General features: G+C 36.8%; 2 protein-coding genes across 10 annotated transcripts in view; one reads left to right on the top strand and one right to left on the bottom strand.

Moving 5' to 3' along the window:
* The window catches only part of LOC131427537 (E3 ubiquitin-protein ligase lubel), a 52616-nt gene extending 37396 nt beyond the window's left edge, over positions 1-15220 (top strand). For 7 of the 9 annotated variants that reach the window (XM_058590811.1, XM_058590813.1, XM_058590817.1 and 4 more), the window contains 6 exons: positions 3285-3581; positions 7103-7675; positions 7732-8079; positions 8137-8309; positions 14291-14459; positions 14917-15220. In XM_058590811.1, the coding sequence (XP_058446794.1) occupies positions 3285-3581; positions 7103-7675; positions 7732-8079; positions 8137-8309; positions 14291-14459; positions 14917-14946 (1590 nt within the window). In that variant the 3' untranslated portion in view covers positions 14947-15220. Of the gene's footprint in view, positions 1-69; positions 3582-7102; positions 7676-7731; positions 8080-8136; positions 8310-14049; positions 14219-14290; positions 14460-14916 lie in introns of all 9 variants that reach the window. The other 2 variants (XM_058590819.1, XM_058590812.1) reach the window with 2 other exon arrangements.
* On the bottom strand, positions 15023-16728 carry LOC131427539 (uncharacterized). The gene is made up of 3 exons (XM_058590820.1): positions 16557-16728; positions 15583-15802; positions 15023-15484 (listed from the first exon to the last, which is right to left on the bottom strand). The coding sequence occupies exons 1-3, from the start codon at positions 16634-16636 to the stop codon at positions 15209-15211; spliced, it is 576 nt and encodes a 191-aa protein (XP_058446803.1). The 5' UTR covers positions 16637-16728; the 3' UTR covers positions 15023-15208.
* Positions 16729-27390: the final 10662 nt, after the last annotated feature.

Genomic DNA, 27390 nt, shown 5'->3' on the forward strand with positions numbered 1-27390 from the left:
TCCAAGATCCTTCGCTTCCAATTAATTCAGATAATGCATTAGAATCAAATAGGATCGTGTCGTCTCAAGAATTTCTTACAACCAGTTCAAATAATGAATCCTCTGCTCAATCAACTCCAAAAATCGGTTTGCTTACCACTTCCGTACAATCCAATGTCATTCATTCCGATGCCCAAATAGTCAGTTCCTCCTCGTCCACTCAAGAGGAAAAACCACCACCTAAACCATTGACTGATTATGAGCCTAAAACACAGCAGATAGTTTCGCGAGATGTTTTAAATCAAGCCGAGACTGCCGTCTCTGGTCCCTCTGAACTGTCTACGATAACAGCAGAACAACAACTAAACCAAATCAATCCCGATGACTCCCAAGGAAACATCCCGACATCACCATCCAAACCTTCGAATAACCTCTCCGATTTAGTACTGGATACCAAAAGACTCATTCAGCAAATGAAAGACGAAATCGCCTCTGATATGGCTACCATGCAAGATGAAAATGAAATATACGATAACGAGTACTATGAAGAAGATGAGTACGAGGAATGGAGCGATGAAAACTTCGACGAATGGGAGTCAAACGAGGAGTACGATATTGACGAACATGGAAACTACTACGAGTATGAAGATGAAGACGAAGATGGTTCAGTGATGTTTAGTGAAATTGCGCCTGAAGATGTTCGACATCCACTGACACAGGTCAGCGAACCAGTCAATCAAGATATAGTAGAAGAGACGGTTGTAAATAAAATTGATCTACCAAAAATAAGCGCAGCATTGGTGAGAGAACTGGAACGAAATAGTGCGTCAGAAGTCAGTGACCTGCCGCTAGATAGTGATTTTAGTGATGCACTGAGTGTAATCGAGCTATCAGTAGGAGATGTTGACGATATTCTGAGCTCGGCGGTAGATAATTTGAGGGGGAATACTTTTTCGTATGGTAGGGAAATTCCGGAAGTAAATACCCTTCAAAATAGCCCTGAAACCAGCGAAATTAGTGAAATAACACTTGTCGCTGATACAAGCGAATCGACCGATGCTACATTAGTGGCTGAGGAAAATATCAAATTCACAATGAGAGACGTACAGTCTGTACTTAATGCCAGGGCTGTTATAGGACAGTTCATTAAGTCAGCACAACTGGTTGGAGACTCAGATAAACCGAACGGTAATCTATCTAAAGAACAAAGTTTCATTATTTCGAATAAAAATAATCAATCTACAACACCCTCTGAACCGGGTAGTCAAGAAAATCTTCAAACAGAACGTTCTGAATATCATGAAAACCAGACTGATACAGTTGAAAGGCTAAGTGAACATAACGATGAAAAATTCAATAAAGGCTTTTCTGTCGATCACCAAACATTAAGAAATACCACAGAATTAGAAGCAGATCACGAAATAGCAGCAGCTACGCATGAACTTGATGCTACCATAGAAATGTTGCATTCTGTCGCTCGAGACCTCAGTGATCAACTTCGTCAAGTTTCCCCGGGCCAAGATATTACACGATCTAACCTCGATACAGGAAGCTCGACGGTTCCCAAAACTTCATTTCAGCAGAACATTCCAGAGAATGGCACAATAACTGAAAACGAATTGACGGGTGATTTGAATACTGCTGATGCTAATTTCATTGAATCTCAACCAACGTTACAAAACTCAGATGGTTCAGACTTTATTAACGTTAGCAGTGCCAGGGTACTAATAGAAAATTCGACAAGAATCGATGTCACGGAACATAACGATACTAGAACTCTCTCTGGCAATAAGCTCGAAGATGTGTTACCAGTCAATTCAATTCCGGAATACGCCACCGTTGTTAAAGTGAACAATAGACTGCAAATTATTGATACTCCAGCTGCTACATCAGAACTTGAAAGTAATGTTGGTAGCTTTGAAAATGATCAAAGTAATGCAAGTGGGAAAACAGTGAACGCAACAGTGGAAGTCAAGAATCTAGACTCTTCTCTTACCAATAAACTTAATTTAGTTCAAACGGAGATTTCAAACACTGAGCCTACTCAAGTTGATGAAACGGAACTAATTCAAACTATATCTTCAACCGGTCATGATGATAAGATGCAAATGTCTCAAAGAGTCCATGCCGAAGAAACGAAAATAAACATACACCAAATTTCAAACTCAGATCCTGTTCATGTTGATGAAACGAAATCAGTTTCGATTGCCGTTAATAACTCGAAAAAGATTGAACTAACAATTAGAAGTGAAGAGACTCATCGTACTGATGAACCAGAATTAGAGTCCTTGAGCCCCATCAGTCTAGTTCAACCAATGTCAGAAATTAATGACTTAACGTTGCCTAATGGTTTTATTACAGAACAAAATAAAGAGATCAGAACGGAACAACTAGCGGATAACAGTGCAGTATCAACTAGCGATTATATGCAAACAAAAATCAATGTTGAACAAAACACATCTCATCAAAACCAATCAAAATTAGACCCGTCTGATATTAAAGATGTAATAACGAACTATAGTAACAACAACTCCGAAAAACAGCCAGCAAACAATTCTGTGGAAGCTGACAACAGTATAACAACAAATAACGGCCAATTTAATGCAACAATAGATGAAGACAAACAACAAACAAACACTACAACTGTTGTTGAACAACTAACTGCAGACCAGAATGAACAATCATATTCCGCAGTAAATGGAGAGTTACATCATACCATTCCTCAATCATCTGAATCTCGAGAACAATCTGAAGAGCCGTCAAGTTTCACCGAAGTGCAACCATCACAAGTAATCATTCATAGTCCATCTTTAGAAAGACAAGTTCAACAGTCTATACCAGAACCACCTCAGCAATCATCTAACATTTCTACTAACCTAGAAAATTCTGAGGGATCTGAAAAACCAGGAAAGCTATCCTTAAAGATCCCGAAAACTGTTGTAAAATCCGGGAACAGTGCAACCAAAAAAACATTATCCCCGCCAACTCCACCATCCCCAACCAGTTCCAAAGCCACTAAGTCCGTCAAAACCAAAACCAAAACCACCACAGACACAAAAAAGAAATCATCCACCGCATCCGATTCCTCTAGCCGCAGAAACTCTCTTCGAAAGAGCTCCATCGGTGGTCCGTTTGGTCCCGTACAAACCAACACCGTCAAGAACATGCAGAAAGAGTTTCTCAGTAAGACTCATAAAGACACATCCAAAACAATCATCAGCAATGCACCGAAACCAAAGCCATCCAAACTGGTGCAACCGAAGGCATTTACTAATAAGCTCACTAAACCCGTTACACCCAACCAGCCGATAAATGGGACAAATGGCTTCAGCAAAGCGTCCACCCCGTCCACGGAACCAGGATCATCTCGTTCAACTCCTGGGCCAAGTTCGACGAAAGACACCCCAATCGGATCGCGCGAAGGATCAGTCACATCAGAGCAGAGACGAAAGCTCCGTAAAAAATACTTGGAGACCTGTTTCAGTGATGACTACATCACGTCGGAAGACGACGACGATATCACGACTGTCACTGACAGCGAAAGTAGGACTATCATCCGTTCCTTGGTAACACCGTATGAACCCAGCGAAGAACCATTGGAAGTAAGTATCAAAGTAATGTGATCAGATATATATTGAATTACTAGTATTCGAACGCAAGTGTACATGAACGATTGCTGAGCCGAGCTCGAACATCTCTTTGGGTTAAAGATTATTTGGTGATGATTTTTAAAAAGACAGTTAAATTACTGCATACATTAAAAATTATATTTTTCTTATTCACACGTTCCGATAAAAACCGGTAGATTTACGTCACATTTGAACGCCCAAAATAACATATTTGTACAGTTTATTTAACCCAGAATTCATACATTTCTTTGAAACATATAATTTCTCGTACCTGCATGAAAGGCTGGGTGAGTTTGCCAACGATTAAAAGCATTTTTGTAAATTCCAGTCATTTAACAAATTACAATTTAATCAAATGAGTCAAATGTGGATTTACGACATCTATCGTATTTTATCTACCTATCAATAAATGATAAATTGTTTTATCGTTCCGCATGCTTTCTGCATCAATATTTGTTGTCACTCGAAAATTGTGGCTGGAAAGAATGGTAATCGATTACAGTATTAAATATTAATCAAAATATTTATAAATATACGTATTTTCTCGAATATATTGGATTAATATGATATTGAGATTCTACGGTGGTTATGGGGGAAGATGGGGTAAAACGTACCCCCGAGGCATAATGCACCTTTTGCTTTTCTCAAAAGTTACCAATTTTTTTCACTGAAATTTTAATGAAACTGAAAGTCCGCCATAACAACAGATTACTATAAAATTTTGGTAGCGATGGTTCAATCATATGTGAAATTTTTTTAAAAAACCAATTATGTTTCTGTTATAAGTAATTTTTGATGTTCGTTCCATAGTAATTTTCTAGGGCGATGAAGATGATTTTAATTACGTAACCAGTGAACTTCTTTGCCAATCATTCGGATTTCTAAAATTAGTTCTAATACAGACGATGTATTTGCAATTTTATAGAAAAATCGTCAAATATATCGTCTCATATTTCTGAGGGCAAAACGATCCGAATTGTGTGAGGCAAAATGCTCAAGAATTCGCTTACAAAAATTATCCATAAGTTATCAATTTAATGAATAATAGTGAACAATCTTACTGGGTGCGTTTTACTCCAAAAGCAAAGTCTTGGCATTACATTCCTGTGGTGGAATTTGGCCTTTCTGTTTCAACAGACTTCGCAGCCGATTCTTAGTGTACAGAATCATTGCATGGCTAGTACTATGGATCCTACTGACACTAAGAATCCATCTACCCCTAACTGAAGGCAGTTACAATCGATTTAGTAAAAAAATGTATTTACATTAAATTCAAAAAATTTTCTAGATTTGAAAAAAAATTATGTTGCCAAAACGGAACCGTGCTAAAAACAAGCAAAATACTATGCTGAAGAGTACTGTATTCAATTTTTCAGGGAACGATGGGATTGGCAGTTCTGTCTAATTTTGATTCTCAGCATAATTTCATCGTGCTTTGTCCAAAACCCCTACTATTGGGATAAATCGCCTCTCAAAAATATCGACATCTCCATTTGATTAGTATTACGAGAAGGTATATAAATTTGAAAACATATTTAGTCTCCGAGATCGATTGGAAAAAATATTATCAAAAAACTGCAATTTTTGACATGTAATTTGTATAACTCGAAAAGTCTGATCTCAAAACAAAAACAATAGCGTACATACATTCAAGGAGATCTTTTATTTGAAACTAGTTTGGTCAAAATCTTAGCTCGGGTTGGTGAATACTTAGTAGAATCGTTGTACTAGCCATACAATGATTCTGTACACTAAGGAAAAAGGAAAAAACGGGAAGGTAATCTGACAGACATAACCGGATGACGTGAATACGAATAAAACTGAGATGCTTATTCCACACATTACAATATCGATGATCACATGTACTAGTTGATTGATTGTGTGAATTTTGCAAACTTTCAATGCGTTACTTGCTTAATTATAACGTTACAATTATAAGGCGGAACAGGCGAGAGAACAGAATAACAGAGTTGTGAAGGGAACAAAACCGATTAAATAAGAAATACTTCAAACATTGCATTCATTCATAAATTGAAAAATCAACATTATTTTTAGTAATTTACGATTTTTACATTTAAGTTGGAAATTAATATGACAATAATTTCAATACCCTACTTGTCAAACCCGTCTCAAAAATACAAATTGGCGATTGGATAGCAATTTGAAAGAATATTTCCAAACCTTATTAAACAATTCTTACATATAAATTTTTGATATCCACTAACCAAAAAGTGTCTATAATTTACTCTATATTATTCATATGATATGAACTTCACAAGCTAGACATTTTCAATGAACACCTTACAATTGAATGACTAAGCTGACCGTCAAAAACAACATACATTAATGTGTTTCCCTCATATTAGTTAATTAAAAATACTCATGGTTAATACGCATTCATAGTTAGTGTCTGTTTTACCACAGATAACAGATATACAGGCTCACATATGAACTGTGTGTAAAATTTGCTCAATCAGCGTGGCGAACACTTGCAGATGTCACCATGATCGACACGAGGTGTCACCACGATTTGGGAGGCGCTTTCACATGGGCCACAATTTTGGGTGCAACATTCACTTCACGCTAGATTATTGTTTTGCTGTTGGTTAAACTTTATTATTGTTTTATTCGGATCAAATTCTTTTGTGATTTCTGCGACATGGAAATAAATTTGTCTCTAACACTAACATTATAACTGTTAAAATTGAGAGGATTTTGTTATCGTTCCGGAACGTAGTGGATCGTTTTGGAAGATCGCGGCGGATAGTCGAGTAGGTGGCAGTAGTGTTTCCAACGTATAGCAAATTTGAAATTTACACAGGATTTTGAAAAAAAATTTCGAGCCTGTATATCTGTTATCTGTGGTTTTACTAGCGAACAAAACATGTCGTAAGCCCACTGCACTATGTTAAACCACTGAAAATATTCCATATTTCTATGTGTAAGTTTTGTACGCTACGCTTTGTGCGTACTTTATTTTAGCACTGAATTTCACCGTAATGCTGATTCATACCAAACATTTTAGAAACCTTCAATTTTTAGTTATTTGTGATTATCTCATAGTACTGAAAATTCTATCATAAATTTCTGACCATATTTTAAATGATATGGAGAATAATTATGTTGCTGTTTTAATTACAACAAGAGATATTATAATTATATTAGACGTGAAAAATTATAAATTTTCTTTAACGGTGACAGAATATTATATCTATAAATATGTAAAATTAAGTGTTGCGTCTTTTTCAGTAAAAGATGCAGATAAATAAATTATTGACAGTGCAAACTGATCTATAATAATCAATGCATAGTTAGCCATGACTATTGACATGCTAGGTCAATTAAATCAAAATAACTTCTTTCATCAATATACCAGGAATAGCTGTACAGGAAAGAAGGCACTCTGTGTGATTCCTTTTCCGTTGGGAGGTCAACTATTCACACCTTCAAACGTTTACATACGAAAAAATATAATCGATCTTTTCTTTCTCCAGGTGCAAGCTCGCAAAATGTTAGACGAAGGACACGTTCAGACTTACCAACAAGCCGAGCTGGCGGTCCAACTGATCGACATGAGATATGCTCGCGACAATGCTATTTGGGCAGCAACCCAATGTCACACAATTGACGAGGCTAAGGATCTCCTCCAGAAAGAGTGCGAACTGTGCCTTGGTACCTATCCTATGAATGAAATAATTTCCATGTTAAAGTGCACCCATGCGTGCTGTCTGGATTGTGCCAAAGTCTATTTCACTGAAGAAATCATGCACCGCTCAATCACCAACTGTAATTGCCCGTACTGTAAGGAACCAGACCTTAACAACGCTAGCGTTACAGAAGACGACGTGCTGGAATATTTTTCTAACCTAGATATTTTACTCAAAACCATCGTAGAGGAGGATGTGCATGATCTTTTTCAGCGGAAACTTCGTGATCGCACACTGATGCAAGATCCCAACTTCAAATGGTGCGTAGACTGTTCATCTGGGTTCTTCTCCCGCCCACGTCAAAAGCGTCTCATATGTCCAGACTGTGGTTCCATCACCTGTGCCTCGTGTCGTAAACCGGTAAGTTGATTGGGCTCTCCCCGAACGCAAGCCATTACTTTTGTGAAATATTACAGTGGGAACCACAGCATGAAGGTATCTCATGCGAAAAATTTGCTGCCTGGAAGGAGGCCAACGATCCGGAATTTCAAGCTCAAGGTGTTGCTCGTCACCTACAAGCCCATGGTATTAGCTGCCCCAATTGCAACTTCAAGTATTCTCTATCCCGCGGCGGATGCATGCATTTCACCTGTATACAATGCAAATTCGAGTTTTGCTTTGGATGCAACAAGCCCTTCATGATGGGAGCGAAGTGTACCGTCTCTCCGTACTGTGCGAAACTGGGACTCCATGCCCATCATCCCAGAAACTGTCTGTTCTACTTGAGAGATAAAGATCCGAAAGACTTACAAACGTTACTAACGGTATGTTGTCAATTTTAGATAGAAGTCGTTCCTACATGATAGATATCATTCTCACAGATGCATAACGTGACGTACGATACCGAGCCTTCCGAGCTGATCAAACGCGAGTTCATGCAAAACGAATCGAATGTCATGAAGTGTCCAATCCCATTACAAAAAGAAACGCCTGCCGGACTGATGGATACCGTTTGCAACAATGACGTACCGGAAGCACACGCGGGTTTATGCAGGTAACGTATTTTCATGTATCCTTGGTTCGATGTCCTGACAATCCTATAGATTCCGCCAACGATGTCTGGTAGTGGCCTACAGAAAAAAAAAGAATGGCTTTTAATGACAAGTAAAATATTGAGTACTAGCTTTTAAATCCATTAGGTATCTCACATTATTTAGTATTAATGATTATGTTATTTAGTAGGAGCTGCTTATTGATTTTAAACAACATATCTGAACGTAAACCTTTAGTAGACATTCATAGGACATGCGTCACATAAAAACCTATATTCCTTTAACACTAATTTCACTGACATGTCACACTAGCTAAACTTTGAAAGGTAAAAATATTTCTACTGTATCGATTTTAATCGGTTCTTTCCGGCAAGCATTATCTTAGAGAGGCGAAATATATGAAAATAAAAAAACGGATAGGTATTCTAGATTGAATCAGTTATAAATTTAGAACGGAAAAGCTAGCCTAGCAGGCTCATATAAGCATGGTCAGAAGAAAGAACCGTATTCTATTTTACCTTCTACTTCTACTACATATCCGTCTTTTCATTTTCATATCTTTCGTCTCTCTCAGTTAATGCTTGCCGAAAAGAACCAATCAAAATCGATATAGTAGACATTAAGCAGCAATTAAGAAACACAAAAATATTTCTTTAAAAATGTCCTACGATAAAGAAGATAAATAATCAAAGCCTGAATGGTCGAACATTCTATTAAAAAACGAAATCAATTTCCTTTTTCAAGCACAATTCATACAGAATAAAGGAAGATATTCACTCAAGCTCCGGATTAGCGATTAAGAATTACTTATGTCGTTTTCGCTTGAGAATACTGAAACTGACCCAAGGTAGTTTCATCAAACACACATTTTTCACCAAACTGTGTTGGGTTTGCTCTTAGCAACGGGGGTGTGAGCATAACCGTTATAAGAATGACACATGGTGCAAACGTAATCCTGCGAGATTGTAACGGAACAATTGTGGAAAATGTGGAGGAAAGATAACATGCGATTTTCCAAGTCAATAGTCCCTGTCTCGAAATTAATGACGCCACAGGAACAGATGGCCTGCCACACAGAACATTTCTTTGCGAACTTCGACAGCTTATTATGTTTGCCCGCTTTCCTTTCTCAGATGCCGTATTACCCAAGTAGCATGTTAAATTGCTGACCATTATTTTTCTACTGATTGTGCAATTTATCAAGTTAGTTCATATCACTATTCTAGCAACTGTTGTGTTATGGAAAAAGCGCAATTTTTCTGTGTTGTGCAACATATTTTTAAGTCCATCCGTTATTACGAACATTTATTCACAACGATTGTGCAACTGATACAAAAACTCATGCGTCGATCCCATCACAAAGGCAGTAATAAAATCAGCGAAAAAACAATTGTGAAACTCGTGAGAACTACTACGTAATGCAAACAAGAAATGGAATGACGTTTACAAAAACATGCAAACTTAATTTCTAGTGAATAAGTTTCACATTTGATTTTCAATACAACGGCTCTTAACACAAACATGGATCTTATTAAATAATCTGTTAATGAAAAATTATAATGCAACATATTGTAGAATTGATTTTCTGTGTTTTTGTGAATGAAAAATCGACAACGAACTGCATTTTTATGGTGAAACATGTATTCGTACGCCCGACATTTCCAAGCGCCTTTGAATGATCGTGTTTTGATGATTCTAAACCAATTTCGGTGAAAATAACAGACTATTATTTTCAATGAAAATCGTCGGAATGATGTTTAAAATACGTGTATTCAAACATTCTTTAAAATTCTCCGACGATTTTGATCAAACTAATGTGTAATTAAATCTGAAATATCTCGAAATGAATTTTGCTTGAATATTTCAAGTTAATATTTCGGAAAGAAGTGCTCAACGTTTTGTTTTTTATCTTCTAGATGAATTAAACAACAATACTGTATAGTGATTCATCTTAGCGGGCCCGACTTTTGCGATACGCACTGTAGGTATTATTTTAGTAATGTCCATGTGCTGGAGTTGCAAAAACAAGTTGCACAAGCGGTAATATATAACTATGCGAGTAACTATGATGAAATTATATTTTTTGAAATTATATTATAACTTTTCGTTCAATATCTTTAAAAAGTGATGTCAGGTCTGCTTTTTTTTCGCGAGATGAAAACCGAATAAAAATTATCTGATTGATTTTTGTTTTCATTGCGTGTATAACGCTGTATTCCTGAAACTTTTATGATAATAATCTCATGTCTGCAAGTTTTGCGTTCAATTCAAACCGATAAATCTTGCATAACTTTTTTGCAAGTTTCGAATTTTATGTCAATGTTTTTCTAAAACTGAAGAAAACTGCACACACTGATCTAAAAATTCATGAGGCAGCAAAAACAACGCGGACTCTACATAAATATATATTTTTTAAAGCAACGTTATCAATTCGGCTAAACCTTTTTTGCCTTGCGGAGAGCATCAATCATTTCACTAATTTTCCTTCCACAAGAGATTTATAGCAATTTCGACATATATTGTGTCCGGTACAATTATGACAGCCGTGTGGAAAGTTTTTGATAAGTTGCACAATTATTATAGTTACTTCCGTTTTACATGACAATGTGAAATTTTTTGCAGAACTTCTAGTGAAACATTAACAAGTTGGTGATTTACTGCACAATTGTTCAAGATGTTCTATAGTCATTTTTTCGGTAGTATTGTGAAACTTAACAGTGATAAGTTGCACAACCAATTTTAATATATATTTCTAAGCATATCTAATATAAATAACATTTCCAAATCAATTGTAAAACATCTTGACAGTTTTATAAGTTACATTTGCTACTTGGGATATATTCCTATCAAAGGAACTGTCCTGTACCATGTAATCGAATTTCTTCAGCATCTTCATGTACAGCTTTCTCGATTGTACTGTGACTGACTTGTAAGTCGATAACCTAGCTCGATGCTGCAATTGTAGACGACATTTCAAGTTGGCTTGCGGCATCTCGAACGGAAAGTTTGCGGTTCCGCTTCAAACAGCTGGCTACTATTATCGGCGGTTTAGCGATCTACGTATTGCATAGAGTTCCGATCTGGAAGGATTCTTAGTGTCAATAGGATCCAGTAGCGTACCTAAGGGGGGAAGGGGGCATTCGCCATTGATAGGATCGTAGCTGTCTAAGCTGCCAATTTTTTTACTCTATTGTATTTGTTTTCGTCCCCCGAATTCTCTCTCGAATACCGTCGTGCAGTAGATTTGTCCGCATTTAAACAGCGCGAGCGAGCAAAATTTTGAAGCTTTGCTCTTCTTCCTTCGATGCCATATTTACAACTGAAGAAATGCTACACACACATTTTTTTCCAGTCTTTTCCAGTCTTTTTCTCCATTTTGACTTAAATGATAGATAAGTTTCATGGCATTGAGACTTATTTTTTACAAGTATCTTTTTAGCGATTTTATTGGTTTACCATCATTATCGTGCAACTATGAAAAGATATTAAAGAATGAATGTGTTTATCTGGTTAAAAAAATGTTTTGAAAATCGACAGACGTTTGCCAGGTGATCGTTTCTGAGAAAATGTAAAAAATTAAATCTAATTCCTCTGCACAAAGGATGAAAAATGAAACCATTCCAAAATTCTCTTCCCTCAGTGGATGCCAACTTTTGAGAAATTTTTCTCATAAATTCGCTTATTTCTTAAGGCAATTTACATAAGTTCTTCATCGCCGTAGCATCACTTTTACATAGAATTCTTATCCTAATAAAATTCTGATATAGTCACAACGATTTGAATTTAATAAAACATATTCCTCTTATTTTTTTATATCATATTATTTGAACCAAACGATTAACTGCTATACATTATAAAATAAGCTGAAATTTTTATGCATTTTGTTGATAATTTCATAAACTATTTCGAGTTTGTTTGTATCAGCACATCATTTCTATTCAAATTTGGCTATTAGATGAACCAATGGACGCAGTAGGAGTCAGAACTAAGTCTTAAAAAGGTCAATTACTAAATTGAAACTCCAATTGTCTTTATGGAATGATAAAAACGTTTCATGTATGACAGGTCACGACAAGCGAAAATGTCTCGAACTAGGACTGTGGATAGTCAACATTGGGTACGCAAAGAATTTATTAGTTGAGATCTGACATCACGATACACCACGCATGTCTAAACGACATGATTAATATCCCGATAAGCTTCGCCACAAGCACAATGATTAGTCTCGGAGAGTCCAATTCGAAGGAGATGTGCGTCTAACGTGTAATGATTGGACATGAGTCTGGACATCACACGAATGAAATCCCTACTCACATCCAGTTTCCTGAACCATGCCTTTGTCGATATTTTAGGGATAATTGAGCTTGCCAGCTGGTAAGTGTTCTTTGGCGAGATGCACTATAGAATTCGTTGAAAGCAATCGGTCACTCATAAATTTCACCCTCAATAGCATCACGTTTGGCTAAACTATCGGCTCTTTCATTGCCTGGAATGGAGCAATGAGCAGGGACCCAATCTATTGTGATTTGATAATTATGATTCACTATGTCGTTCAAGCAGTGTTTAATTTTGCCGAAGAAAAACGGTTCATTCTTGCCAGCAATTTTTGTGCGAATGGCTTCAATTGCACTCAGACTATCTGTGAAGAGGAAATAATGGTTTGGAGATAATGTGAGGATTACACTCAAGTTATAATGAATTGCTGCTAACTCATTATTGTTGTTTTGAGATTTTTGTTCAGCTTCTTTCCACTATGAGCGAAACTGAAAAAAGGAAAAGCCATGCAATGGCCGAACAAAGTTGAGCATATACGGAGATTCTACCCAATTAGGTTACTTTCTAAGTTGTGTCCCGTCACATTCAGAGAAGTTTAATTGTTAAAAAATTTCACCGGATAGGATGAAGTTGTGGGTTCGAGTCCCATTTCAGAGTTGATCTTATTCGCAAATTTTAATGCATCAGTCATTTCTCCATCTTTCGTTCATCAGTTTTCGGATAATTGAAGCCATTTCTACAGGAAAGCCATGATTCATTGACTTTATTAGTAGTCGGGAAAGTCTTTTTTCTGAAGGAAGATTTGCATAGCTGAAAACGCCGTCTTTCAACTTGTTCATTGAATATCTCGCCTTCAAAAGCATGGATCAATAATCTATCTTGACAATGTCTAGATAATTTAATTTAGATGCGATTAGTGCATAAAAACATATATGTTGTCGCGATAAAAATGAAGTGAATGTTATTTTTGTGAAGGTAAGTCGATTTCCATGCAAGCGTCATTTTTTCTGCTGTAGTTTCCTGGTAAAGTAAGCGTTGTAGGATGTCGATAGATAAACGATTTTATTTAAAATAAAAAGGTAAAAAAGTTTTGTTCGATGGATACGACATTGAGCAATAAGGCAAAATAAAGAAACAGATAAAAAAATCTATCAAATTGATAAAACTTGAGTCTTTGAAAGTGTCATGGTATATGCCCTTATACGCAGTCAAGGATATCTTCATTTGTAGATTAGGACGATCACACGGCTCGCTGTGATTGGTCTACTGCAATTGTATAAGGAGAATGCAAGTGTTGGCGAATGTGTGTATGAATGCTCCTAGAAGAATGTCGGTGCTCCTAGAACACACGACAACGCGCGTTTCTGGACGCGTGAAGATTATCTTGAATGTTCAATATTACGCGTCTAGTCCTTCCGTTGGTGACCATATCTGATTATTATGTTTTATTACGCGTATGTTTTCTAGTGCACACTACATAGAATATTTAAGCTTGTTGACGATGCTAAACCGAATTGACCCCATTGACGTGCTGAGTGTGGACGATCTCGAATCGATCGTGCGTCGAGCCAACAAACGTATGCCACCAAGACCGTTCGGAGTCGTGGACGGAATCTATCGCGATTTTCTAGCACAGGTGAGGGTGGGCACCTGCTCAGACGCTACTAAGAGTGCGTTTTTCTTTTCTTTTCTTACTTACCTCTTCCAGAACACATTACGTTGAGTATTTAGTAGGTGCGGTATCCAAGGCACAAATCGATCCTCTGCCAATCCTGGACCTAACCGATTGTGTCCAGGAGTTGCGCAGACGGGGATTACCACTACCAGAACGCGGTCCCTGGGATACCGACGAAATTTACCGCGAAATGTGCCAGAAGGTGAGAACCGGTTACCAAACTAACACACTACATCCCAACCTCCTTGCAATCGATTTGTACTTCCTAACATAACAGACGGAATCGCATAGGGTGACTTTGCGACGTAGGTTTGTTTTAGTTAGAGTTGAAATGACTAGTTATCGATATTTTTTTCGAAAGGCCGTGCTCTGCATACTAAAATTGATCGGTACTTAAATTGACACGGTCAATGAAAGCCTTGATGATAAGGTCTTTCGAAGAATAGAAAACTGCGAGAGTTTACATGACATTATTTTTTCTAATAGAGTGGACTTTTAATAACACAAATAACAGAACTTATAACTCCTTTTCTAGACATGAAGCTGACAGCCCGACAAGTAAGTCGAATGCTAACTTTCATTTACTCATGGAAACTTGAACTTTCACAATTTGAACATAGCCTAATCGTTTTGTACTTTTATTGTCGTTATCTTTTCAGATTGTCAAAGAACAGATTCCCTTGAACTAGAACCACTCGTTGACTTACTGAAATTGTCACATGCACGATTCAAGAGTAAAAGTCATCATGAAGAAGTTCAATCAACTTTACAAACATTGTGCGGCACGAGCACTATTTATTGTTACCACACACAGTGTGCCTTTTTGACCTTCTGATATAAATAGTTGAGACTATCTTTCCTGGTTTCGCAGTACTCACTAACGAATTTCAAGAACACTTTGAAATTCACATTTTTTTACAATGCGTGTATCACAATAAATCAATCTATGATTTACTTCAACAACAGTTTCAATCGATCTTGGGATGACATTTCAACAGATTTATTTTTTAATATATTCGACAATGCCTGAAGCTTATTTGAATTGTTAGAATTAAATGTGGACGCTGGTTTCTTTTTATTCATTGCCATTGTTCTCTTTTGTGACTTGCTTTTATTAGTCTTGAGGACAGCTTTTTTAGTAACCTTCACATTCATCTTCTTGTTTGATCGACTACTTTGGACTATCGCAACTCTCGTTTTGTAAGAACAAATATGGCATGTGTATTTCTACAAAAAAAAAAGAAACATTATTTCACACATGTATACACATTAGAGCATTCTCGTTACTTCGATATGATAAAAAAATACATTGAAAAGCTACTTACAATGCTAGCGTTTTTTCTACTCTGCATATACTTCAGATAAGTCTGTTGTTTTCTAGATAGACTCGATTTGATCTCATATTTCGGCACCAATTTATCGAACTTATTTGTACGTTGAATTTCGTCTACATGGAAATAACCATGCATCCAGAGAGTTTTACATTTTCGGCACATCCATTTGTCGTTGGTTTTTCCCAAGTCCGACCGCTTTGCAGCAATTGTGCTAAATTGTTAATGAAAAACATTTTATCGGTAAATTAAACATTTTCATGTTTTGTTCCAATCGAAGCTAGACTAATGTTTAAAAAAACAGCGTGTATAACTACCTCCAAGCCACCAACTAACCAACCTTAATCAAGATGGGTAATAAAATTGAAAAAAACATCAAAAGATGAGAGGTGGTAGTCAAATTCTATGAGAATGAAAATATATTTTACATTTTTTTTGTAAATTTCATTAAATTTGTTTGGAGATGGGTATCAGAGTCGGTCGATGTAAGGTTATTTAGGATATAGGCCGTTTGGTATAATCAAATGTCACACTTAAATTCAATTTTCCGTCGTCGCAACAATGCATTATTTTATTAAATTTTTGGTAATGTTATTTCCTTTCCTCAGTAGCACAGTCTTTAGTCGTGGTCGTCGTCGTTATTGACCATTTATTGAAAGCTTTAAGAGGATATGTATGCACAGAAAAATGATTTGCTTTTTTCAAGCTTTATTTTCAGCTTCGGCTCAGCTCCTACCATTCGATCAGATAAACACAGATTCATAGTAAATAAAACAGTTGTTTTTTGAAACATTTGAAATATTGCGTTTTACGATGCAAAGCACATCCGTTTTGAGTATGGTATTCAAGTAAAATACCGGATTGTTGAAGTATTTAAAATGATATAGATTCACGCAAAGCCGATGTTATTGATAGATATTTATAGAATATTATTCTTTTGCATTAAATCATGAAGCACCAAAACTTACGAAAGGGCCGATTTCAGGACTATTTGGAAGCGATTTTCGCTTGGTAGTTTCTGCGCAAATTCCCACAAATATTCATTCATTATACAAACTATTTGTTGAGTTAATACATAATTATATACTTTTAAAAATATTATTATGTTCAACCCGAATCGACCACAAAATCGCTCCGTCAAATAACTACACACTGCCAAAAAACAACCTAATGTTAAGTAGTTTCAGCTTAAGGTAGTGTCTGTGTGCAGGAACGTCAGCTATTTTCAAATAAGGGCGAATCTTACAAAAGTAAACATATCGAGTTTCTCTTTCCCATGAATATGTGCTTCAACATCCTACAAGTTTTGTATGAAAATTCGGATTCTACAAAAATCTTTATCCTAGAAAAACAATTAACTATAAAAAGAGAAACTGGTATTTCATTCGTTTGCGAAGGAAGAGCAAAATAAGTACGACACGGAGTGTGACAAAATGATGCAATTTTGGTTGGGTAATTTTTACATCAGCCGGAATGGTACTAAACTTTTGCCGGTTGCCAGAATTCTTCACAAGCGGAGGGCATAGAAGTAAACAAATCGAAAAAGGGCGAGCCAGCTCAATGGATACAAAAAATGAAAAAATGGAAAACTAATTTCGGTCGATGGTGACTAATACCGTTTTCGTTTATTGATCAGAGCAGCCCGAAAGCTGACCCAGAGTCGCCCAAACAAAGTTTGATATGTTTGTTTTAGCAATCTGATGTCGCTCTAGATCGGACTCCAATCGCGTAGTTTCGCTCTGAAAATTTTCTCGGATCGCACCACGCATCCATGCAAGTTGGTTTATTTTTTATTTTTTTCATGAGTTGTTGTTTAGGGCGCGTACCACGTGTTCGTTTTACTCGGAGTCAGAGTCACCCGCGTCTAGGTTCAAAACCGAAAAAGGGTATAAGTTTCAACTAGTTTACTTGAAAACAAATTATTTTCAAATAATGGAAAAATAAGCTATTTTGTATGGCATTACAACGTAACGACAACTCATTTTTAGCCGACTTAGCAACTAGTAGAAACTGCGCTTTTTAAGTCACGCAAGTGGATAGATATTAGTTGCAATCACTCAAATTTCTAGTTGCAAACTAGTCATAAATAAGCTAGCGTAACAAAAACTGTTACTTGGGAGTGACGGTGTACAATATTGAACACACTTTACCCTATAACTCCGGAACCGGAAGTTGGATCCGGATGAAATTAAGGAATTCCGTATGGGACCGGAAGAACTTTCATTAGAATCTAAGTTTGTGGAAATCGGTCAAACCATCGTTAAGAAAAGTGAGTGAGATCCATTTTGGTATATATGACCACTATTTCCGGTGCTTCCGGAAACGGATACCGAGAACTAGCATAGCCGGAATCGGTTTGGTTAGTTGCCTACTGATAATGACTATCGATTTGTGTAGTTTTGAGAACAGTTTAGAAATTTTTTTACGTTTTTTGTTTCGCCGGTTTAAGGCCTATAACTTTATAACCCTATAACTCCGGAACCGGATGTCGGATCTGGATGAAATTCAGGAATTCCGTATGGGACCATAAGACCTTTCATTTGAATCTAAGTTTGTCAAAATCGGTTCGCCATCGCGGAGAAAACCTAGTGAGATTATTTGACACATACACCCACACACAGAAATTGCTCAGCTCGATGAACTGAGTCTAATGGTATATGACACTTGGCCCTCCGTGCCAGTTTTCACTAGTCAGTTTTTCAAGTGATTGCATAACCTTTCTATATGAGAAAGGCAAAAATAAAAATATGGAAAACTAATCTGAGAATATATGATATTTTCTAAATAGCAATTAAACCAAAGTCGAAACATTCATCGATGTTTTCCACCATTTCTTGACAATGTTAGTTTCGCCCTTTGAAAAACAGTAAAAGTAAAATAGGTCAAAGTTGTTTAGTTAAGTAAAATAGGTTGTATTATTTCCTTTTGGTGAGCATTCAGCACAAGTTCGTTATAATTATTTTAAACACCTGCCATTTTTCCTAACTACAGCATATTATACAATAATATAAACCATATTAAAACAACAAACCATACCAAATGCAGTAAACACAACACAAAAGTTATATATATATATATATATATATATATATATATATATATATATATATATATATATATATATATATATATATATATATATATATATATATATATATATATATATGTATATATATATATATATATATATATATATATATATATATATATATATATATATATATATATATATATATATATATATATATATATATGTATATATATATATATATATATATATATATATATATATATATATATATATATATATATATATATATATATATATATATATATATATATATATATATATATATATATATATATATATATATATATATGTGTGTGTGTGTGTGTAATTCGAACTGGCCAGGTAACCATATGCATTATGCACATTTACACATTTACAATAATAATAATAATCACCCTTTTTAGCTTTATAAAAGCATTGTAAAAACATGTGTAACTTCGCTGCATTTAATAAAATTTTACACGAGCTTTTAAAGCTGAAATAATGTAAAGTTATAATGCGTCCTGGTTACTTGGGTGCACCAGTAAACATTTTTTATCGAGAGGGACGACAGATCCGGTTTATTCCAGTAAAATACAAAAAGTCACTAGTAACTGATCAAACTGTATTTATCCTTATTATTATATCTAACCGTTCAAAATAACAAAAATCTGCTGAGAGTCGCTTCCATAGATTTACGAATATAAATTGAAAATGTTGATTTCGTATCATCGCAACCGTTGTAACTGTAGTGTGGGACTTCGTATTCGGATTATAATAATCTTCAGACACGTCGACAATCTCGTTTTATTACGCGGCTTTATTTCGCGTCCATTCAGCGTCCTGCTCTTTTTCCTTTTTCCTCCCTCACGCCCTTCCTGGACGATGTGTTGCTAAATCAACCATTTGTCCATATCAGTGCTTCCAGACCCTACAACCCCACCTAAACTTTTTTTTCAATCTAATACGGAATGTAATCTTTAAATTTCGATGGCTGTTGTCGTCCGCGTTGACAACGAATCGGTTCCTCTTCAACGATTTCGTGAGGATTTAATTTAGCGTCGATTGTACCGTTATGCATCGAATGATCGTTTTCTTTGTTCGGAGTTGACTGTTTATCGTCTTGGGCGACAGGAACTTTCTTCAAGTGCGAAACATTTCGACGTAACTCTTTTCCCGATTTCAGGCATTGCACGGTGACATCAGATCCATTTTTACTTATAACTTTATATTCTTCAGGAGAAAAATCCGATTGTAATTTATGATTTTTCTTCGCACGTTTTAAGAAAACGCTATCGCCTTCCTTTATTTCGCTATACGCAGCGCGTCGTTTTCTATCGCCATAACTCTTCCCCTTTTCTTTCTGCAGACCATCGAAGTCTCTCACAGCTTCATCATCGAAATGACGTGGAACATGAGGAAGTCTACTCTTAATTCGTCGTCCGAACATTAGTTTTGATGGAGCTTCGCCCGTAGTTGGGTGGTTAGTTACGTGGTATACAAGCAGGTATTCGTGCAACTCTTTTCGCCAGTCTTTACCGAGCTCCTGTGCAATACGCAACCGTTTTAAAATTGAACGATTTTGGCGTTCCACCTGACCATTCATTTGCGGCCAATAAGGAATTGTGTTTACTATCCGTATTCCGTATTCCTTCCCAAACGCTCTAAACTCCTCACTAGTGAACTGTGGACCATTATCCGCTTTGATCAACGATGGTATACCGAATCGCGCAAACATTTGTATCAAACAACCAATTGTCTCCGTAGAATCAATACAGCTCATTTCACGAATTTCTAAATATCTACTATAGCAGACTACAACTACTAGCAAATGTTGGCCATCAGGAAGAGGACCAAGAAAATCTATAGCAATATCTTCCCAAGGTCCAGAAGGAAGTGATTTCCGAAACATTGGTTCAGGAACGTCAGGTGTAGACACCAAGGCACATCCACGACAGCTTTTTACATAATTTTCTACTTCCGCATCCATCTTTGGCCACCAAACGACGGATCGAAGATACGATTTCATCATTCGCACTCCAGGATGTCCATCGTGTGCTATGTTCAAAACTCGTTGTCGTAAAGTAGCAGGTACAATTATACGGTCTCCTCGCAAAAGCACTCCACCAACATCACAAACCTCTGTTGAAATAATACGATATGCAGTTGGTAGTGATTCAACTCTATTTTCCTTAAGGCATTTAAATATACTTATAATTTCCGCATCATTTTGAGATTCTTGAATCAACTCTTCCCAAGAAACAGCAACCGATTCAGTAATTACGGCTGTGAAATGACGAACAATAAGCTCTTCCGTCGTATCAAAGAGCTCAACGATAGGGCAAGAAAGTCGTGAAAGGGCATCAGCGAAATTTTGATCCCCTCGAATATGAACAATCGAGTAGTTGAAACACTGCAATCTAAGTACCCACCGTTCAATTCTAGAACACGGGCGAGAACGAGGTGTAAATAAATACATCAGAGCTTTGCAGTCCGTAAATAAGTCAAAATTTCGACCTATGAGATAGAATTGAAATTTTTCAACGGCCCACACCAATCCTAAAGCCTCCTTTTCCGTTTGGCAGTATCTCCTCTCCGTTTCTGTGAGCGCCTTGGATGCGAAACTTATTACGTTGTTATTCCCTTTATCGTCGGTCTGTACCAGCATTGCCCCTAGACCTGTAGGGCTAGCATCAGTAATCACAGACGTTCTATACGAAGAATCATAAAAACCGAGTATACGCACGTCAGACATTGCTTGCTTAATTGCTAGAAAAGCTTTTTCATGGCGAGGCTCCCAAGAAAACTTTATCCCCTTTCTAGTCAATTCTCTGAGGGGCTCATCTAAGGTAGCTAGGTGAGCAATGTACTTATTGAGATAATTCGCCAAACCCAAAAAACTGCGGACCTCACTTTCGGTTGAAGGTCGACGAAAAGTTGTTATCGCTGTCACTTTCGTATCCGATGGTGCTATGCCAGACTCGGTAATTTTATGGCCAAGAAATTCCAATTCGGCCACTCTGAACTGACACTTTTCTAGATTCAATTGAACCCCTCGCTTCGCAAGTCTCACTAAGACTTTTTCAAGTCTCGAATCATGTTCTTCTAAAGTACTACCCTCTATGAGAATATCATCAAGATACCAGTGTGTCCCATCACAACCACAAAGGATTTCGTCAACAACTCTTTGAAAGATTTCTGGAGCCGTCACTAGACCGAAAGGTAGTCTTTTAAACCTGTATAACCCTTTTTCAGTTATGAATGTGAGAATGTCTCGAGATTCTGGGGCAATCATAATTTGAAGAAATGAGTCTTTTATATCCAACTTACTTCTTACAGTACCTTTTCCGATTCGTGCTAGTATTTGTTCAATCATAGGCATAGGATGATGCTCCCGCAAAATGGCTTGGTTCACTCTCCGAAGATCTACACGCAACCGCAGTTCTCCATTTGCTTTAGCGACGACAACTAACGGGGAAACCCATGAGGTAGGACCCGTTTTACGTTCAATTATATCCTTGCTTAACATCTCACTTAGTTTCCGATTAACTTCTGCCTCCAAAGGGATAGGTAGTCTCCTTACGGGTTGTACGATAGGCTTTGAATCAGGTTTGATATGAATGTGGATTTCAATATTACTGATACAAGGAAATGGCTTCGACTTCTCTACGCAATTTAAACTGATACCGACTTGTAGAACATTCAACAGCTTTGCGGTGGCATCACCTAACAAACATGTTTGTCCATTCTCTACGACATAGAACTGAGCAACTGCGACACGGTCAAGAATCTTGATGTCAGCTTTAAACATTCCACGAACAGTAAGCGGATTAGTACTACCATAAGCAATAAAGGGACGATCTGAGCCTTTTGAAGAACTTGTAACGCGTATGCCAGCTGATTTTAAATTTTCCCATGCTTCGGATGTCACCAAATTAGCATCAGCCCCGGAATCAACTAACATCTTCAAAGGCACGCCGCCGACTTCAAATGTTAACATATTACTACGGTTACCGCTAAAAAAAGCGTAGTAAACTTTTTTCTCATCTGAACTAGGATTTCTTTGCTCTTCAACCACACGAATTTTTTTACTGAGTGTTTCCGAAACACTTGCACGAGGAGATTTACAAGTAGAATCGAAGTGTCCTATACGATTACAGTTTCGGCAATGTTTCCCTTTTGCTGGGCAAAGTTCCGATGTAGATATATGCCCTGCTTTCCCACAATTGAAACATACAATGCTTTTAGCATGTTGCATAGAATGATGACCCCGAAATCGAGCTGTGCCTGGTTTGTGAATAGACATTGATGTGCGCTTCGGTCCATGTACTGCACGGTTCTCGATGTTGAACACCTTTTCAGTAACAATACCATCAGTTGATTTCTCAGACAGATCCTGAATCTGAGAGTCAACGCCTTCCAGTCCAGTTGCAATCTCTTCAATTTCTTCTAACGTCCGATCTTTTAACAACATTCGTCTCCGGAGTTCGATCGAAAGACAACCTTCAACGATTACATCCGTTATAATCATTTCCGTTAAAATTTGTTTCGTCACTTTTGGATACTTGTCGAAGCCGCACAACGCTACTTGCTGCCTCAAACGTACCATATAGTGTGAAAATTTTTCGTTTGGTAGTTGCTTCATCTGTCGCAAACGGCGGCGTTCGAGAATATCTTGCTTCACGGGGTGGAAATAATTATCCAAGGCAGCTATTGCCACGTCATAATATTTTTTCTCTGTAGCAACTAACGGGAATTTGTTTCCATCCGGAAGGTTAGTAAACACTTTGTCTAATTGGGGTCCTCCCAAATATAACAACTTTGCCCGTTTTTTGTATTGATCAGTGATGTCATGAGCATCAAAATATCTCTCCAAACCACTCTTCCAATCATTCCACTCATGGTTGAGACGCGATTTAGCAATGTCCTCGCATTTGAATGGTGGCATTGGTCTAGCGTCGCTCATCTGTAACGTAATTATTCATTACTATAGAATAGAGAAAGAATGACAATTAAAAACAAATAATGGGATTACAATTCTATGTCACAAACAGTTCCGGGACTGAAAAAGTCTTCACAACACGCAACATTTCTGTTTTAACATCGGCTACCCTTTTTTTATTGTGTATCGACCCTCACGAGACCTCAATATTTCAAAACTGATCATCCCTCATGATTCTCAACAAAGACTCCGAATCAATTCATCCCTGCAGAAAAAAATCAACCCTCATGATTTTTCTTCTACTTGAATTTGATTTTTTTTTTTTTTTAAGTCGTCCCTTACGACCAGTTCTAACCAATTTTTTTAACTCATTTTATTCGCCCCTTGCGAACATTGATCAACCCTTATGATCCCCATTGCATCATCGACGCTGAAGTTCGAGTATCGCCCTAGATTATTGTTTGATTCGCAATTGCAAATTCCAATGCACATTACTACGAATGAAACCAATAACGGAGAAAATAAACGCTATTGTTCTAAGAAGACACCATCTTCTTGGGCAAATCCACTATAGAATTTATTAAGCACGATTCCTACCGTTCAATCCAATCGGTTTTCCTTCATACATACCCTGAATTTTCCTGCGTCGCCAAATTGTAGTGTGGGACTTCGTATTCGGATTATAATAATCTTCAGACACGTCGACAATCTCGTTTTATTACGCGGCTTTATTTCGCGTCCATTCAGCGTCCTGCTCTTTTTCCTTTTTCCTCCCTCACGCCCTTCCTGGACGATGTGTTGCTAAATCAACCATTTGTCCATATCAGTGCTTCCAGACCCTACAGTAACCTTAAGTTTTTGACGCAGAATTTTCGGAGAGTTTCACTCTAAACTCTAGACAATCTCATACTAATAAACTCATTTCATTCCAAAATAATCTTCTCTAATCCCATTTAATCCCGACTAGAATAGATAAGTGTATAGGTAATTTTAAACTTATCCAACCTAGTTTTGCCTTACCCTGTTTGAAATGTATCTGTCATTCGACCTCGCAAAAAAGTTTATGACAAGTAAACAAAGAGTTCACCTGCGTCAGACTCTGTCAGCTTGGAGCGAAATCAATATTCAGTTCAGCAACGCCACCGCACGGCTTCACATTCAAAATATGTCAATTGTATTGGTGCGCAGTGCTGCTATTTTGGCGCGAACGACTTTGACATTGCTCTCACCTTCTTCTATGTACAAAGTTGGATGCGGACTCGCCTGAGGGCGCCATTTTCGCAAAGAATGATGTTGCCAATGATTTGTTCGAGAAATGTGAGAGCTGGATATCTTGTTAATATGATGTCTTTGCCTGCGTTGAACAATTGCAAAAAAAAACAGAATAGAAACAAATACTACGTTGACAGCTTCATATGTCGAAATAATGCTTTTCCAGATCTCGGCTGAACTTTTCTAATCCCATTATAATCCAGCGAGATCCCTGCTAAACTTTTTTCTCCCGGTAAAACTTGTTTGAGTTCAGACAAAGTTTAGAGTGATTTGCCCATTGTTAGCGTCCGTGCATGCAACTGTGCCGGAACTAAACCGGATAGAAAAATTTTTTATTAGACCTTAGAAATGGCCACATCGATTTTCAGAACACTATTCAAAACACCTTGTATTACTTATAGTAAGAAATGTGTACCCAATGCAAAAAGCGGAATACAGGATACCAGATCCAACATTACACGCTTAAATACACTGAGATATAAATAATGAGTACTACGCGGACTAAAATACAGAAATATATTTGCAGATTGATGATTGGTACTAGGGTAACAGAGGGTTTAGAGTTATTTCATGTATTTTGGCCCACCTATCAGGAATCAGGAAGCAGAACAAATTGGCTCAAATGGCACGTTCCCCTTGATATTTGGAGATTTGTGCCTAAGGAATAAAACCAATTACAAAAGCAAAATTGCATGATATATTTGAGTTTTCTAATATCTCATTTTTTATGATGTAGGATGTATATGAGATATACAATTACTACAATATCGTATTGCAGTATTTTGTTCAAAACCAATCTGTTTGTCGTTAAAAAACAAAATTATATATATATTTTTTCAATTGGAAATGTCGTTCAAAAATCAAGCCTGTGTTAATTCAATCTAATTGAATTAATCGTCTCCAGGTTTATAAAACTTTTCAGATATTTTGCTTTGTATTGCTATATCTGAAAGATTATTCCCGAAAGAAACACAAAGCTGTGGTTGGAATTTGCGTTGATTGTTCTCACGTCATGTTTCGTATTTGGTAACGGTCCGAAAAACTGGTCGCTTATATGGAGTACTCGGTTTCTGTGGTTTCCAGGCCCTAGGGTTTCAACGGCATATGAAAGGCGAGAACACAGTGAGTGATTTTAGAACAGTTTCCGGAGAAGATATCTCGTAAAATTGAGATAATTTACAAAGGATGTGAGAGAGTCGTTACTATAGTTCTAAATACTGTGTCCTCTGTGCCACTTGGGTGAATCAGAGAGCACTAATGAATAGGGATCAACCAATTGCTTCAGTCATTATAACTGCAAGCTATAATAAAGAACAATAATGAATTACATATTTTCCTTTTTTAATATACTTAGTTCTTTATTTTTAACTAACCGAATCAACCCCAGCTTCAACGAGGTTGTCCAGCGAGTGAATAAATCATAGTTAGTAACCACAAACGAGTTCCACATCCACCAATAAGTTCCCATAACTTCTCTTTAGAGTGCCGAGTGACCAATCGATCTACTGTTCAGAAACCTAATGATCTTGGAGCACTTTTGCAACTTATCGCGAGAATACGAACCAATTTAAATTTTCTGCGATTTGCGAAACGATTCGGAATTCATTTTGTTTACTATCATTTGGTCTTTGATACACAGTAACCAAGGTTATAGTAACTATTATTCAAAATCAATAATTTATCAACTTGTGTTGCCAGTTTTCGAACATTTTCAGGCAATTTCGTTTTGACATTACCAGTTACTGAGGGGTAGTTAAATTTGCGATACCGTTTTGAATGGCGAGTGGCAGGTCGTGTCGTCGGTTTCCTGTTGCAAGATGCAGTTTGAATTGCAAGATGCAGGCTGCTATGGGAAGCTCATATAATATTAATTGATCTGTAAAATTTCAGAATCTGTTTCAAGAACTGTTCATATGAAAATGTCGGAAAACTTTTTTTTTGTTTCATATAATCATGTTTGATTATATAAGATGATATGTTGACCGAATCTAGATACGAAATATGTTTCGATTCAGTTGAGGTTATTTTAAACGCTAGAATAATAAATAAACTTCAACAGATACAAAGGTGCATTTCATCAGAATTTCACATATTTTGTTGAGTGTGCGCCACTGCACGGTTCTGCGAATCGTATTTCATAATGTACATGACGAATAGTACTATATTTTCATTGTTTGAAACATAATCTCGGGTGCTGCGAAATTACAGAGGTAGATAATAATTTTACTCATACGAAAATTAACTTTTGGCATGAACAAATGATGCTGTAAATAATTTCTAAATGATTTTACAAGTTGAATTTTGTTTTCCCTTGCATTTTGAAAGATAAACTTGCAATCATCAATTATCTAGTACTTTTTGCAATATCATGGTCGTTTCTGCTATTCAGGCGTATAGTTGAAACGATCACGGAAAACAGGTTACGGTTAGTATACCGTTTCTCTCAGTGAATTTTTTTATAATATTGAGTGACAAGTTACTCACTTTTGAGTTATGTTCAATGAGCGTGTGCATAATAAGACAAAACGTCAACTTGCGA

This window comes from Malaya genurostris, chromosome 2 (genome assembly GCF_030247185.1).
Source record: "Malaya genurostris strain Urasoe2022 chromosome 2, Malgen_1.1, whole genome shotgun sequence".
Taxonomy (NCBI): domain Eukaryota; kingdom Metazoa; phylum Arthropoda; class Insecta; order Diptera; family Culicidae; genus Malaya; species Malaya genurostris.